The sequence below is a fragment of the Carya illinoinensis genome, chromosome 11 (assembly GCF_018687715.1).
Source record: "Carya illinoinensis cultivar Pawnee chromosome 11, C.illinoinensisPawnee_v1, whole genome shotgun sequence".
In the NCBI taxonomy this organism is placed as follows: domain Eukaryota; kingdom Viridiplantae; phylum Streptophyta; class Magnoliopsida; order Fagales; family Juglandaceae; genus Carya; species Carya illinoinensis.
Genome location: NC_056762.1, coordinates 40,746,576 through 40,758,763, shown reverse-complemented (window position 1 = coordinate 40,758,763; position 12,188 = coordinate 40,746,576). Strand labels below are relative to the sequence as shown.

General features: G+C 34.9%; 2 protein-coding genes across 3 annotated transcripts; one reads left to right on the top strand and one right to left on the bottom strand.

Annotated features, from left to right (window-relative positions):
* Window positions 1-1,296: 1,296 nt before the first annotated feature.
* Window positions 1,297-5,737, bottom strand: LOC122282071 (28 kDa heat- and acid-stable phosphoprotein-like). Its single transcript, XM_043094000.1, has 8 exons — window positions 5,567-5,737; window positions 4,837-4,874; window positions 3,379-3,444; window positions 3,203-3,286; window positions 3,081-3,115; window positions 2,302-2,387; window positions 1,790-1,855; window positions 1,297-1,561 (listed from the first exon to the last, which is right to left on the bottom strand). The coding sequence occupies exons 1-8, from the start codon at window positions 5,631-5,633 to the stop codon at window positions 1,527-1,529; spliced, it is 477 nt and encodes a 158-aa protein (XP_042949934.1). The 5' UTR covers window positions 5,634-5,737; the 3' UTR covers window positions 1,297-1,526.
* A 2,466-nt stretch (window positions 5,738-8,203) lies between these two features.
* On the top strand, window positions 8,204-12,037 carry LOC122280902 (probable E3 ubiquitin-protein ligase ZFP1). 2 transcript variants are annotated; one of them, XM_043092023.1, is made up of 6 exons: window positions 8,204-8,479; window positions 9,232-10,039; window positions 10,409-10,815; window positions 10,975-11,076; window positions 11,265-11,432; window positions 11,611-12,037. In XM_043092023.1, the coding sequence occupies exons 2-6, from the start codon at window positions 9,244-9,246 to the stop codon at window positions 11,755-11,757; spliced, it is 1,620 nt and encodes a 539-aa protein (XP_042947957.1). In that variant the 5' UTR covers window positions 8,204-8,479; window positions 9,232-9,243; the 3' UTR covers window positions 11,758-12,037. The 2 variants fall into 2 exon arrangements, with proteins under 2 accessions (XP_042947957.1, XP_042947956.1); XM_043092022.1 differs by having other exon boundaries at window positions 8,205-8,479; window positions 9,235-10,039.
* The last annotated feature ends 151 nt before the right edge of the window (window positions 12,038-12,188 follow it).

Sequence of the window (12,188 nt, the reverse complement as noted above, 5' to 3'; positions counted from 1 at the left end):
TGAGAGGTACATTTTTATCAAATTACCTTTTTGTACGACTACTGTTACAACCTTTTAAGTTGTTAATATTTTTAAAAAATAAAAATATTATATATAATCATTTTTTATATATTTTATTAATATCTAACCATTAGTAAAATATATAAAAAAATATGTAAAAATAAATATATATACAATTTTTATTTAATAAATTAGTAAGAATAATTTTTATTTTATTAATCAAGATAGGCATAATTGCATAAAAACAAAAGCATTGGGTATTAGGTGTAAAAGATAATTTGTGTTTTTATGTTAACTGTAAAAGATAATCAAATGTATACAATAAAATATATAATATCCATCAATAAAAAGAGAATAAAAGTGTAGAAAGTAGTTGACCAAAACATTGGGGGTATAAATGCCAAAGTATATTCTTCTCAGCAAATGTTAAGTTTTATAAGATTGCTAAAATATTCATGTGGGTCCGTCCTCTCCTCACTTCTCTTTTAGCCGCAAAAACACTTCATTGAGTTGGGCCCACTGGTTCCTTATTCTCATCCACATGCATCAATGTGCTCTGATTCTCTCCCATTTTTGCATCATCGACAAATTACAATAACGATCGGCTGACAACTAAATTATCATAACTGGGTTTCGTGAGAAACTGGGCTGTTGATTGAGTTCCCAACTTAATATACAATCTAAAGAATAACTTCAATGGAAGTCTGTTTTATGTAGCCCTTTTGCACCTAGCCGCCGAACTGAGATGAACAAGGCATATTATCAAAGGTATCTTCCTTCATTCGTCCGCTTGTGAATTGCTTGAACAATTGGGTCGAATCAGGTTCTGATCTTTTACCCTCAAAGTTGAAACTTGAAACCAACCAAACCAAATGAGGTGGCTTCGTCAGTTTTGGGGGCTACCTCTCCCACCAACCATTTCTTTCCAAGAGTTCAATTTCTTTAAAGGAAGAAATCCGAAGGATCGACGAACGTCGCCCTCTCTCATCCTTTTAGTATTTATTAAAATCACAGGAAAGCTTAAAGTGGCTATCTAGTTCAGCTAATCGAGAGAGAGAGAGAGAGACACACACACACACACAGAGCAAACCTTATGCAGGCTAGAACAATTGATTCCAACTGCAATAAGCATCAGGTTAGCTGAAAAATACTTTTTTTTGGGGTTTGGTGGTGGGGGTTCAGGGAAGGGATAGGATTGGACTAGTAAGCCTAAGATCACAACCACCAATCACTTTGCAAGCCGTTTTGTAGCCAAAAGAGCTCAGAATGAAAATGACGAAGATATGTACAAGTTCATAAAAGAGAAAACCAACCATCTACCAGAATAATAAGCGTCAACAGTCAACACCAAGTTTTCCTCCATGACAGGACAACGGCTGTTACAATTTTTCTTGACATTTTCCGGACGGATGCAAGATAAAATGCTTCACTATTTATGGAAATTTAATAGCATGAGAGTACAGGTAGAAGAGTTAAATATTGAGATAAACAACCAAGATTTATCTAGTTGGCGTCTTCTGAATCTTTCACTTGCGGGCCTCCGCTTTTTTCTGTTCCTTGGCTGACAAGAATAAATAAGTAACAATCAATCTTTTTATCCCGGGGAAAGTAGAAAAGAGAAGCACCAAGAAAACCAAACAAGAAACCATTGGCATCCTGTTCCTGCTCCATTGTAATGCTTTAACCCAAATGAGGGAAGACCATGGAGCGGAAGCATCGGGAATTGTGTAGCAATAAGAGGGCTGCTCAGAGAGCAAAGGCACACAGTTAGGGATTACTAGAATCATACCAGCCTTTTCTTCTTCTCGTTTCTTAGCAGCCTCCGCTCTTTGTTGCCGTATCATGGCTAAGCGTTCTGCAATAACAATTTTAGTGAAACAACAACGTTCATGAAGAAAAGTAACATTTTCAAAGGTTCATGAAGATGGCAAAGCATAAGGCCAGGTGGTATAGATCAGGAAGCAGGATGCTAAACCCAATCGCGTAACATCTTGATAAGAGAAAGCCATTAAAGGCCTGTTTGGTTGTCAAGGATTCCAGATCTCGAGATTCAATGATTCTTTAAATATGTTTCCCTTGTTTTATGCACACTTTATACTAAATTAACCACCAAAAGAAGTTGAACGGCATATCACAAAGGAAAGATAAAGAATATAATTTTTTTTTAATGCAAGAATACATCAAGAGTAGTCCAGTCCTTGCATATATTAAAGTGAAGTCGATTGGTATATACCACGCCCAAGATAATTCAATCCACAGAAAATAAAAAAGCTAAAGACCTTTCACTTTCAAATGAATTACCTAAATCTTTTTTTGCTTGTTCTGTTTTTCCTTGTTCCTGCAGCCTCATGTATCGCTCATGTGCTTTTTGTTTTTCTATCTCTTCTCTGTAAATAAATATATGGAAATTGAGTCAATGAGAGAAGTTGTTTGTTACCTAAAGCAGTTCCTTACTAGGTTAAGACACAAAAGTAATTGAAGTGCAATAATCACAAGCCCCAGTATATAAATGTCAGAGAAAGATGCAACAATAATAACTACAGAATATCGATGCCTTAAAACATATAGAGTTCAAAAGTGATATAGTATTAACATTAAAGAGTCCAGTATGTTCACCAACCAAATATGAAAGTAACAGATATTTCAAATCAGAATCACATGCCAAAAAGAACAAGCATGATTGTAGTAAAGCATTCATACATCAATCATGATTGGCTGGTGAACATACTGGAGTATTGCAAAATTGTGCTCTTGAGAGGTAAAATTGCAATACTCTTGAGTGTATTTAATGCAGTTGGACTCAAGTCTTTCAAATATGAAAGCAAAAAATATTTCAAATCTCAATCACATGCCAAAAAGAACAAGCATGATTGTAGTAAAGCATTCATATATCAATCATGCTTGGTTGGTGAGCATCCTGGAGTATTGCAAAATTGTGCTCTTAAGAGGTAAAATTGCAATGCAGTGTAAATTCTACTAAATTATGATTTATGTTTCCCAAATCAAGCAGTACCCATATGCATTTAATGCAGTGGGACTCAAGTCTTCCAGTAAACGAGAAGTCAAGAACACATACTGACCTTTCACGCCTTGAGAGTTCAGTCGTTTTCTCCAGCTGCAACATGGATATAGATTACTCAAATCATTAAGCTGCAAACAAGCCACTGAAGCAGCAAACAAGAAATAAATTTGCCAAACTTACATCAACATTTCCAGCCTTCACATTCTTTGCTTTCACCAAATTGGGATTTTCAATCTCAATTAGACCTTGGGTGCCTTTCCGCTTCTGCCAAAATTTGGTAGAGGCTCAACAAGAAATAATTTGGAAGCTAGAAAGTCATACAGATATAAAACTGAAGCACCAAAGAGTGAACTGACCTCAGGTTCTTCATCTTCTTCTTCTACTTCCTCTTCAGACTCTTCTACCTCTTCTTCGACTTCTTCCTAAGAGTACCAAAGAAATCAATTCTTTGTAACGTAAGCACAACAATTTAAATATATAATAATTTTTTTGATTGGCACCGGGTGTCTAGGAATAGTATCCCGACTAATCCTAAGGGTGCATAGGTCCTCGACAAGAAGTTTCCCACAAGTGTACCTCGGGTAATTCAAGGAATTTAAATATACATACATACATACATACATATATATATATATATATATATATAGAGAGAGAGAGAGAGAGAGAGAGAGAGAGAGAGAGAGAGAGAGAGAGAGAGAGAGAGAGAGAGAGAGAGAGAGAGAGAGAGAGAGAAGGCAGGTATTAGCGTAATCCATTGCTTAATTCAAGTTACAATCAGCACTAACGATTCTGAACATGTAGCAAAAAGAAAGAACAAAAGCCAACAAATCACAGATTAGCCTAATTTTATTTTATTTTTTAGTTTCAGCTCTCTTTTTCTTACGGGAGGGGAGGAGGGGAGGGGGGCACCCACTAGTAATCAAATACAGCCCAAAGTTCACCGTCGGCCACACAGTCAATTACCAAACACAACTAGTCCATAATCTTGGGATATGCTACAGGCATGGGTCAAAGGAGAAACAATATTTGTTTTACGATATAGGATCTGCCATATTCTTGAAATAGATTTTTGAAAAAATCAAGGCTTGGACACTCCTTACCAGCAAGAATACACTTAAATGATTCTGGGCTGTATAAGAACATATACCTGTTTCCCTCCACTCCTCCTATATGCCTAAAAAATAGATAAAAAAGATAAGCTAGTTTTGGGGAAATATCTTCTTTGAGACCCTGTCACCAGCTATAAGTGCAATGTTTATACCAGGACAATGGATTCTCATATACCATTGAATTGCCCTCCTAAACTGTTCCTTAGAGGGGGGATACAAATGTCCAAATGAACCATAAAAGGCGAGGAAATAAGCTAAACAAAACATCAATGATGACTGTTATTGCCCTTCTTTATAAATCCCTAACAAACCTAGTTTGTATTTGCAGAACTTCATTCTTGATTCTTTTCTCGGTTTTATCATATTTTTACATTCATGCAATTTGCCCCATGTGAACAGCTACAAACATTTAATTGAATTCTAAAAAGCAAAGCATCAGTGTAACTCATGACGGAAACTATAAAAAGTCCCGGAGATGATTTGAGTTCTAAACAGCAAAGTAGCTATTGACTTGACACAAGAAAATTTTAGTTCTGCTGGTAGTTTTTGTTCTTGGAAATTTGGAAACATAATGAAGTCAAGAAGCACACATTCCTGTAAAGTTTCAACACAGAGACTAATCCGAGTGCATCAAATAGTGTAGAATGACATGAACCAAGAAGTAAATCACCTTTATTTGGCTGGGCTAATTAATAAAATACATACCTTCTTAAAAGTTCGTGGGCGAGAAGAGCTACCAGCAACTGCAACACATAGAGTCAGCTCATTACATGTGTCAAATCAAATAAATGAACTTCATCAAACTCTAACTAATAAAATAAAAGCATGTTAAAAAGCACCTTACACTAAAATCACTCATTAAACTGTAATGAACATTCACAAATTCCAAACCACTTAAGAAACAACGGCCCCACAATTAACCATTGTTTTGTAATTCAATGGTTCACTACAATTTCTAATTTCAAGCTCAAAACTTTGGATAATTACTGAACCAAGTTTCAAAACTTACACCCAAGGACAGGCCGGGTCAACAATACAAAATCTTCCAAATAAGATGATCGCAACTGCCTTAAAATTTTATTTTCGTTTCCGAGGTTGGTCAAATTTCTAACGGATTCGACTAAATCAACATTAATACGACCAACTCCCACCAAATTCTTTAAAAATCTTTCGTTTTTCTATGAAATTAATGAGTCTCCCAAAAATTACAAATAACATCGTACAAATCCATATACCGTGCAAGCAGACGAAGTTTATTTACCATAAATCTAAAATCAGAGAACAGAAAATGACAATAATTTAAGCCAAACTCAATGGTGTAAAAAAAAATAAAAAAATAAAAAAGAGGATATTTTGGTGAATCCGATGCTATTGAGCAGAACTAAAACCCTACATATAGCATATTATTATAAATAGAGAGAGAGAGAAGGGTTACTCATTTCTTCGCGAGTCGAGAAGTTGCGGTGACCGGTGGGCTTGCCCTTGAACTTTCCTCTGCCCATCTTTGAAGCAGAAAACGGAGAGAGAGAGAGAGAGAGGGCGAGGTGGTTTTTCGCTGTGTTTGGGTGGAAGCTCTTGCACGCAGTTCTACCCCTACTAATTTGTTAGGCTTTTTATAATGTCACATTCGCCATTATTGCGAATTTCTGTATTCCTCTACTTTCTTTTCTTCAAATAATAAAAGGAAACTTTATAATTAATTATTGTTTCCCGTTTTAATCGAATTATTTACTTTCTTTTCTTCAAATAATAAAAGGAAAATTTATAATTATTCTCTCCCGTTTTAATCAATTATTTTACTCATATTTTTACATTACACACTTATTTAAAAAATAAAAAAATAAAAAATAAAAACAAATACATAATGTAGAAATTATGAGTACTTTTTCGAACTCATTTTTAATTAGAATTGGACTCTAAACTTATCCCCTGCTTATGAAATTTTCTATAACCTATAGAAAATATGCGGTTGTAAATGTGAGAGATTTGAAAGCTTTAAAGATCCTCACTCCATTATTGATATCATTCTTGCTTTTTTTTTCCCCTTTTGAAAGGAAACAAACAAATTGTCGCATCTATACCATAGTTTTAAATTCCGTTATGTTTTGGATGAAATAGTTGGACTTTTTGGTTTAGTGCAGTGCTCGATATATTATATATTTTCATTTAAGGATGTAATCGGTTCGGTCCAGAAGGGATCACAAATCGAAAATTTTGATGTATCATTTTTGTCGAACTGAACTGTTAACTATTGGTCTTGTCATTTCATTTGGTTTGATTCGATCCATTAATTCTTTTTCCTCTTTTTTTACAAATAAATTAATACAAAAATTAATTAAATTAGTAAAATTAAAATTAAGTGATCTCTTTAATATTTTATATATATTTAATGAATATTAAATAATTTCATTATATATATAGTCAATGCTAATGATCTTTTAGATGAAAATCATATAATTAATTTATACAATTACTATATAAAATAATATATTATATATAAAAAAATATTTGAAAAATATGCATACATTTGGTTGGTTTTGGATTCAGTCCAGTTAAAAAAAAAACCACATCCCAAAAATGACCAATAAAACTATTGGTCCGGTCCGGTCCAAACCGATAGACTTTCAACCTTATTCTCATTCTATTTTGTTCTAGATACTGTCTTATTTTGGCCAATTTCGGTATGTTTCAGCCAATTCCAAACTATGTTTTGTTCCATACTATTTTAACAACAATTTTATAATTTTCTTGAGTTTTGATTACCTTTTTATAAATTTCAAATGTCAATAGTATTCATGTAATTTTCAAATTTAAAAGAGATTTATATGATTTTAATTTTGTCTCTAACTTTAAATATCTCATCATTATCTTTTTTATAATCTCATTATTTTTAATAATTTGCCCGCTCTTTTTTTTCTTTAATTTATTTTATATAAAGTTTATATTCTTTTAACATTATATTTTGACACTAATATCTCTATTTTTTTTAATGTTTTCAACGTATATTTATTTTAGAAAGAATAATTTTATTTGAAAGCTTTTATACTATACACCATTTACATTACATAATTTAATTTAAAAGATAAATTTTAAAATTTTAATATTACAAATCAACACATGACATATGGTTCGTGTGGTGTAAATAACACTCTTTTAAAAATATTAAATTCTTCCACACATATACATATATGTATTTCTTCAATTAATTATCAGTTTATATATAAATATATATATATATATATATATAGCTATTAGCAAAATAGTACACAAAAATAAATTAATATTGAAATATTCGATTCCAATACTTAAATTGTAATTTTCACCATAACAAAATTTAAAATATTGATCTAAACAAATAACTCTATTTAAAACTTGAACTAAACTGAGATGATTTAAACTTAAGTCTAACATCTAAATATCTAATTTCCAAATCACTAAATTCATATTAATTCAAAATCTCTTTATACTTGAGACCTGTAATCTTTTTTAACTCAACACCTATTTACACGCGAGATTCATAATTTTTTTCAACTTTCTATAAATACATCTAAACTCATATTAATATCTAAATATATATAAACTTGTATTAAATGGACTTTACAAAATTTATTATTATTTATAAAAAAAACTAAACTCATCTTAACATCTAAATTGAATAAATAAATTATTCGAGAAAAGAATAAAATATAATCGAGTGAGAAGTTAAACTCAACTTGTATTTTACACAGAAATATCTACTCACTTTTATTTGTTGGAACTCAACTTATTTACGCGCTTTTACAATACGCGCAACATGAATAACGTAAACCCGGTTTTAAGCTGAAATTTATGATCGTCTAGTCTCTCATGGTATCTGCTCCATTTAAGTTTACCTTTGTCTCTCATAAATAAATGGAACAGTGACCTACGTAACCCAAACGTCCATGCGATTCTCGAAAAGTCATGGGATTTGGTCCGGTAAGAATCAAGATCTCAATCCTACGAATGAAGGCTTTTTGTTTTTTGTTTTTAATTGGAAATTATAAAGAGAAAACCCGCACTCAAACGGTAATACTTTCGCTCCACGAAACCCGAAATCGACAGGAAACCTTCTCTGCATGCGTTTTGTTGCAGTATATAAACACATGCCGCGGCCCGCTCACCCCCATCAGATCAACATCGTCATAGTTGTCTAGGAAAAGCAAAGCACCTAGCTTCTGTGATCGTCTCAGCCATTAGCTTCCAGCACCGACGTAGAGGTATCGAAAAGTAAAAATAAAACGCACCGGCGCACGGCCGCTCAGCTTTCTTGGTTTTCATCTCTCTTCGGTATTGGTTGGTTGAAAGCGAGGGAATACTTTTGTTATCGGTAAATTTTTCTTCTGGGTATTCGCTTGTTTAGTTTGATACAGTGTAAAAGATTTCTTCTTTTTCTTGTTCGTCAAAGATTTACCAAAGTTTATTCATGCACTCATCATGGGGTTGGTAGATTGTAGAGGATAAAGTAAAGGATTTAGGATCGGTTTCAGAGTACTAAAGAGAGCAAGATCTTTATGGATGCTCCTCATATTGATTTTGACGAGATACTTCAGAATCGTGTCTTTTTTTAGTTGTTGCTTATACACCGTTGGGTGTTCTTGATGCCATTGTAGACTCGTCTGCAGAACTCTCTCTCTCTCTCTCTCTCTCAAAGCCTCTGATTTTTCTCCTCTTCCTGGGATTTTTGTCTCTCTCTTCCCGGGATTTTTTCCTCTTCCTTTTCATCCAATGTCAGGATGTACCTTGAGGGGCATTTTTATTATTATCTATGACTCTTCAAATGAAATCCCGAAACAAGCAAGGAATATGGAGTTGAAATAGGGATCTAACATGGTAGCGTCCTTGTAGATTGAGTTCCTTGTACCATATTATTGGTGTAGAACTTGGAATGCTTTACCGGAAGCTATAACATGCTTGCGGAAATTTAGGTTGTCATATGCTCCATCCCCTCATAAGTTAAATAAAAACACGAGTTTTTTTGTTCTGCGTTGAAACCGTACATATTTATCAATGTTATAGTTGTTATTATGGTATATTATTCCCCTGACCAGACTAATTTTTGTAAGTATTGTGGCTTGACAGCAGGTATAGAACATGGGGCAAAGAACTAAGCTATGTACTAATCAGATGACTGATTTTGAATCGGGTCGACATGGCCAGAATTATATCCGTCCTGAGAACCCATCCTTTACACAACCTAATGTCAGAACAATGGCATCAGCTTCAGATAACGCAGCTAATGTCGACGCCCAAGTTGTACTAGACCACTGTGACAATGTCATAAACCATGGGATGACGCAGTTCAATGAAATTCAGCATCATCATAATCTAAGTGTTGCACCTGCAACCAACTTTTGTTGTTCCGAGTCTTCCGACATGACGCCTTCATTTGGGGCCTCCAGTCAGTTGTCATCTTCCAGCAATTATGGAGTCATTGGAGGTTCTGCAGATGAGCATGGAAGGAACTCTCACTTCAGGGATGATGTCAGGGTTCCACGCGAGAGAAAATATTCTGAAGGAATTTCTGGTAGTTTCCAACGTGGTAATTCCTCGTCAAGCTTTAGTTCTTCAGTTGCCCCCTCAAATAATAGGCATCCTGAAGGAGTTGTTGTGATTGATTCTGCACCTTTTGCCCTGCCTGTGTATAGAGGGCCTCGTTTTCCATCAATCATAAGAGTAGGACATCCAAGTAGTTTGAGGAACAGATCAGGCTTTACTGGGATGGATTTTCTTAGGTTCCATGATCATACTCAATTGATTCAAGACAACAATACGGTTCAGTATATTCAACCGGCTGGTACTCTCTCGTTGGACCAACAGTTGAGCAGTCATCCTGGCGATAGGGGTACTTCGTCCTGGAACCAGGCTTCTGCAACACCTTACGTGCATGGTAAATCATTTATTCCCTAATTCATTTCTCCTTCCTAGTTCTCAGGTTTACCAATGGAAGTAATTTAATGTCAGGAAGCTCATATTTCTTATTGATCTGCAACAAGCTATTTTTAGGTTTACCTGATAGAATTAGCAGAAAGCTTTTGAATTTGTTTTGTCGATTTTGTCTCTCCCCTAAAAATTGTGAAAGCAGTTCTATTGGTTTCGTGTAGATTAGTCAATCCTATTCTGATAAGCATGGTTGTTACCATTCAAAGATAACTCTAAAGTGTCTGTTTTCTGAGAAGATCTCTGTTGCGGAAAATGGAGCCTATGTTATGGTTACTAAGCTATTTTCCACTAATTAGATACCTTTTTTTTTTCACAGTCGTCACAGGCAGCAATGTCAATGGAGGTTCTATGGATACCCGGAGCATTGGCATGCAGAGATACCATGAAACAGCTGGCAGCAGCAGTTCTCCTAGTTTTCCGCGTCCTCCTCCCATCAACCACCGGCACCACTATCATCATCATCCAAACCTGCCAATGCAAGGAGTGAGAGGCCAGAATATTAATTCTCACCCCCAAGTGGCTGCAGCTTCATATAGAATTCCTACAAATCCTTCGCACAGCACTCTGCGTTCTGCTCATAACAGTTTGGAGATGGGTCATAGGCATCCTGTATCTGTTCGATCAACTGGACTTCGGATATATCGTCCTCACATAAGGGGATTTGTGCCTGAGGCAACTCTTAGACAACGTAGCTTGCCACACTTGAGAGTTCTGCGGGCTGATGTAGTATTCTCTTCTATTGTGCCCTTCTTATTTCACTTTTTTTCATCTGAAAATAAGTGGTGGTTTTTTATTTGGAATGCAAGTATATATATTTATGTAAGTGACCATTCATGTTACTTGTTTAGATAAGTTGGATAAACTGTTCTGGTTAATGTGTAGGAAACTGCTGTGATAGATCTGCCAGAATTCTATCAGGTGGTGAACCGGATGGACCATAACAGAGACACACGGTTGGATGTTGAAGAGCATGTGTCTTATGAGGTACGCTCAGGACTTCTAATTACGAATAATCCTTAACCAGGAAAAGTATATTGGTGTAGATAATTGAAACAAGGAGAATTGCATGGCGATAGTCCTTCATAGGTTTGAAAAATTGATCGTGTTGTTCTCCTTGATTTTTGTAGACCTCTATAAAAAACCTCTGAACTGGAAATTTTTGATTCCCTCAGGAGCTTCTGGCATTGGGGGAACAGATTGGCAATGTAAGCACTGGGTTGTCAAAGGAAATGATCACAAGTCAATTAAGGACAAAAACTTATGAATCATTCGCTACCATTAACAATTTGGAAGAGGCAATTTGTGAGGATCAGGAAGCTGATTTATGCGTTATATGTCAGGTACCTTATAACCTACTGTCAACTGAGAGTTTAAGTTTAAATTGTATCTGCTCATATTGCTACCATGTTTCCTGACATTATCACGTACAACTTAAAGCAATTCAGAATATTGGATTAGTCTTTAGGTTACAATTAATCCATTTTCCTACTAAAAATATGGGTTCTTATGAATTTGCAGGATGAATACAAGAACCAAGAGAATATAGGACTTCTTGATTGTGGGCATGAGTATCATGCGGATTGCTTAAAGAAGTGGCTGCTCGTTAGGAATGTCTGCCCCATATGCAAATCTGAAGCACTGACCACAGGAAGGAAGGACCCATAGAAATGGGGGTGAGAGCTAGAAGATTAAAGTGAAAAAATTTTCCATTTGTATTTTCACTTTAAAAAGCTCACTACAGTAACAAGTTGATATTATGAAAGTGTACTAGCGCATAAGACTAACAGTTACATTGCCCCACTCATTTATTCGCTGGTTTCTGGAAAACTGTACGCACTTTCTCGTGTGAGTATGCCTAAACTAAAAAAGTATGCTCTGTAGGCTTTATTCTATCATATGCAATGAACCTGATCGCAATGAAAATCCATTGGTACTTGTTGATGAATTGATTTAAGCTTTTCTAATCAATGTCCATGACGGTATATCATGAGCTTGCATGCATCTTTTTTAGTCCTGAATATCCATATACATGCTGTTGTAATTGCTTAATTGACTTTGCGAGTTTAGACTACATTTGGGACTATGCTTTTATCAGA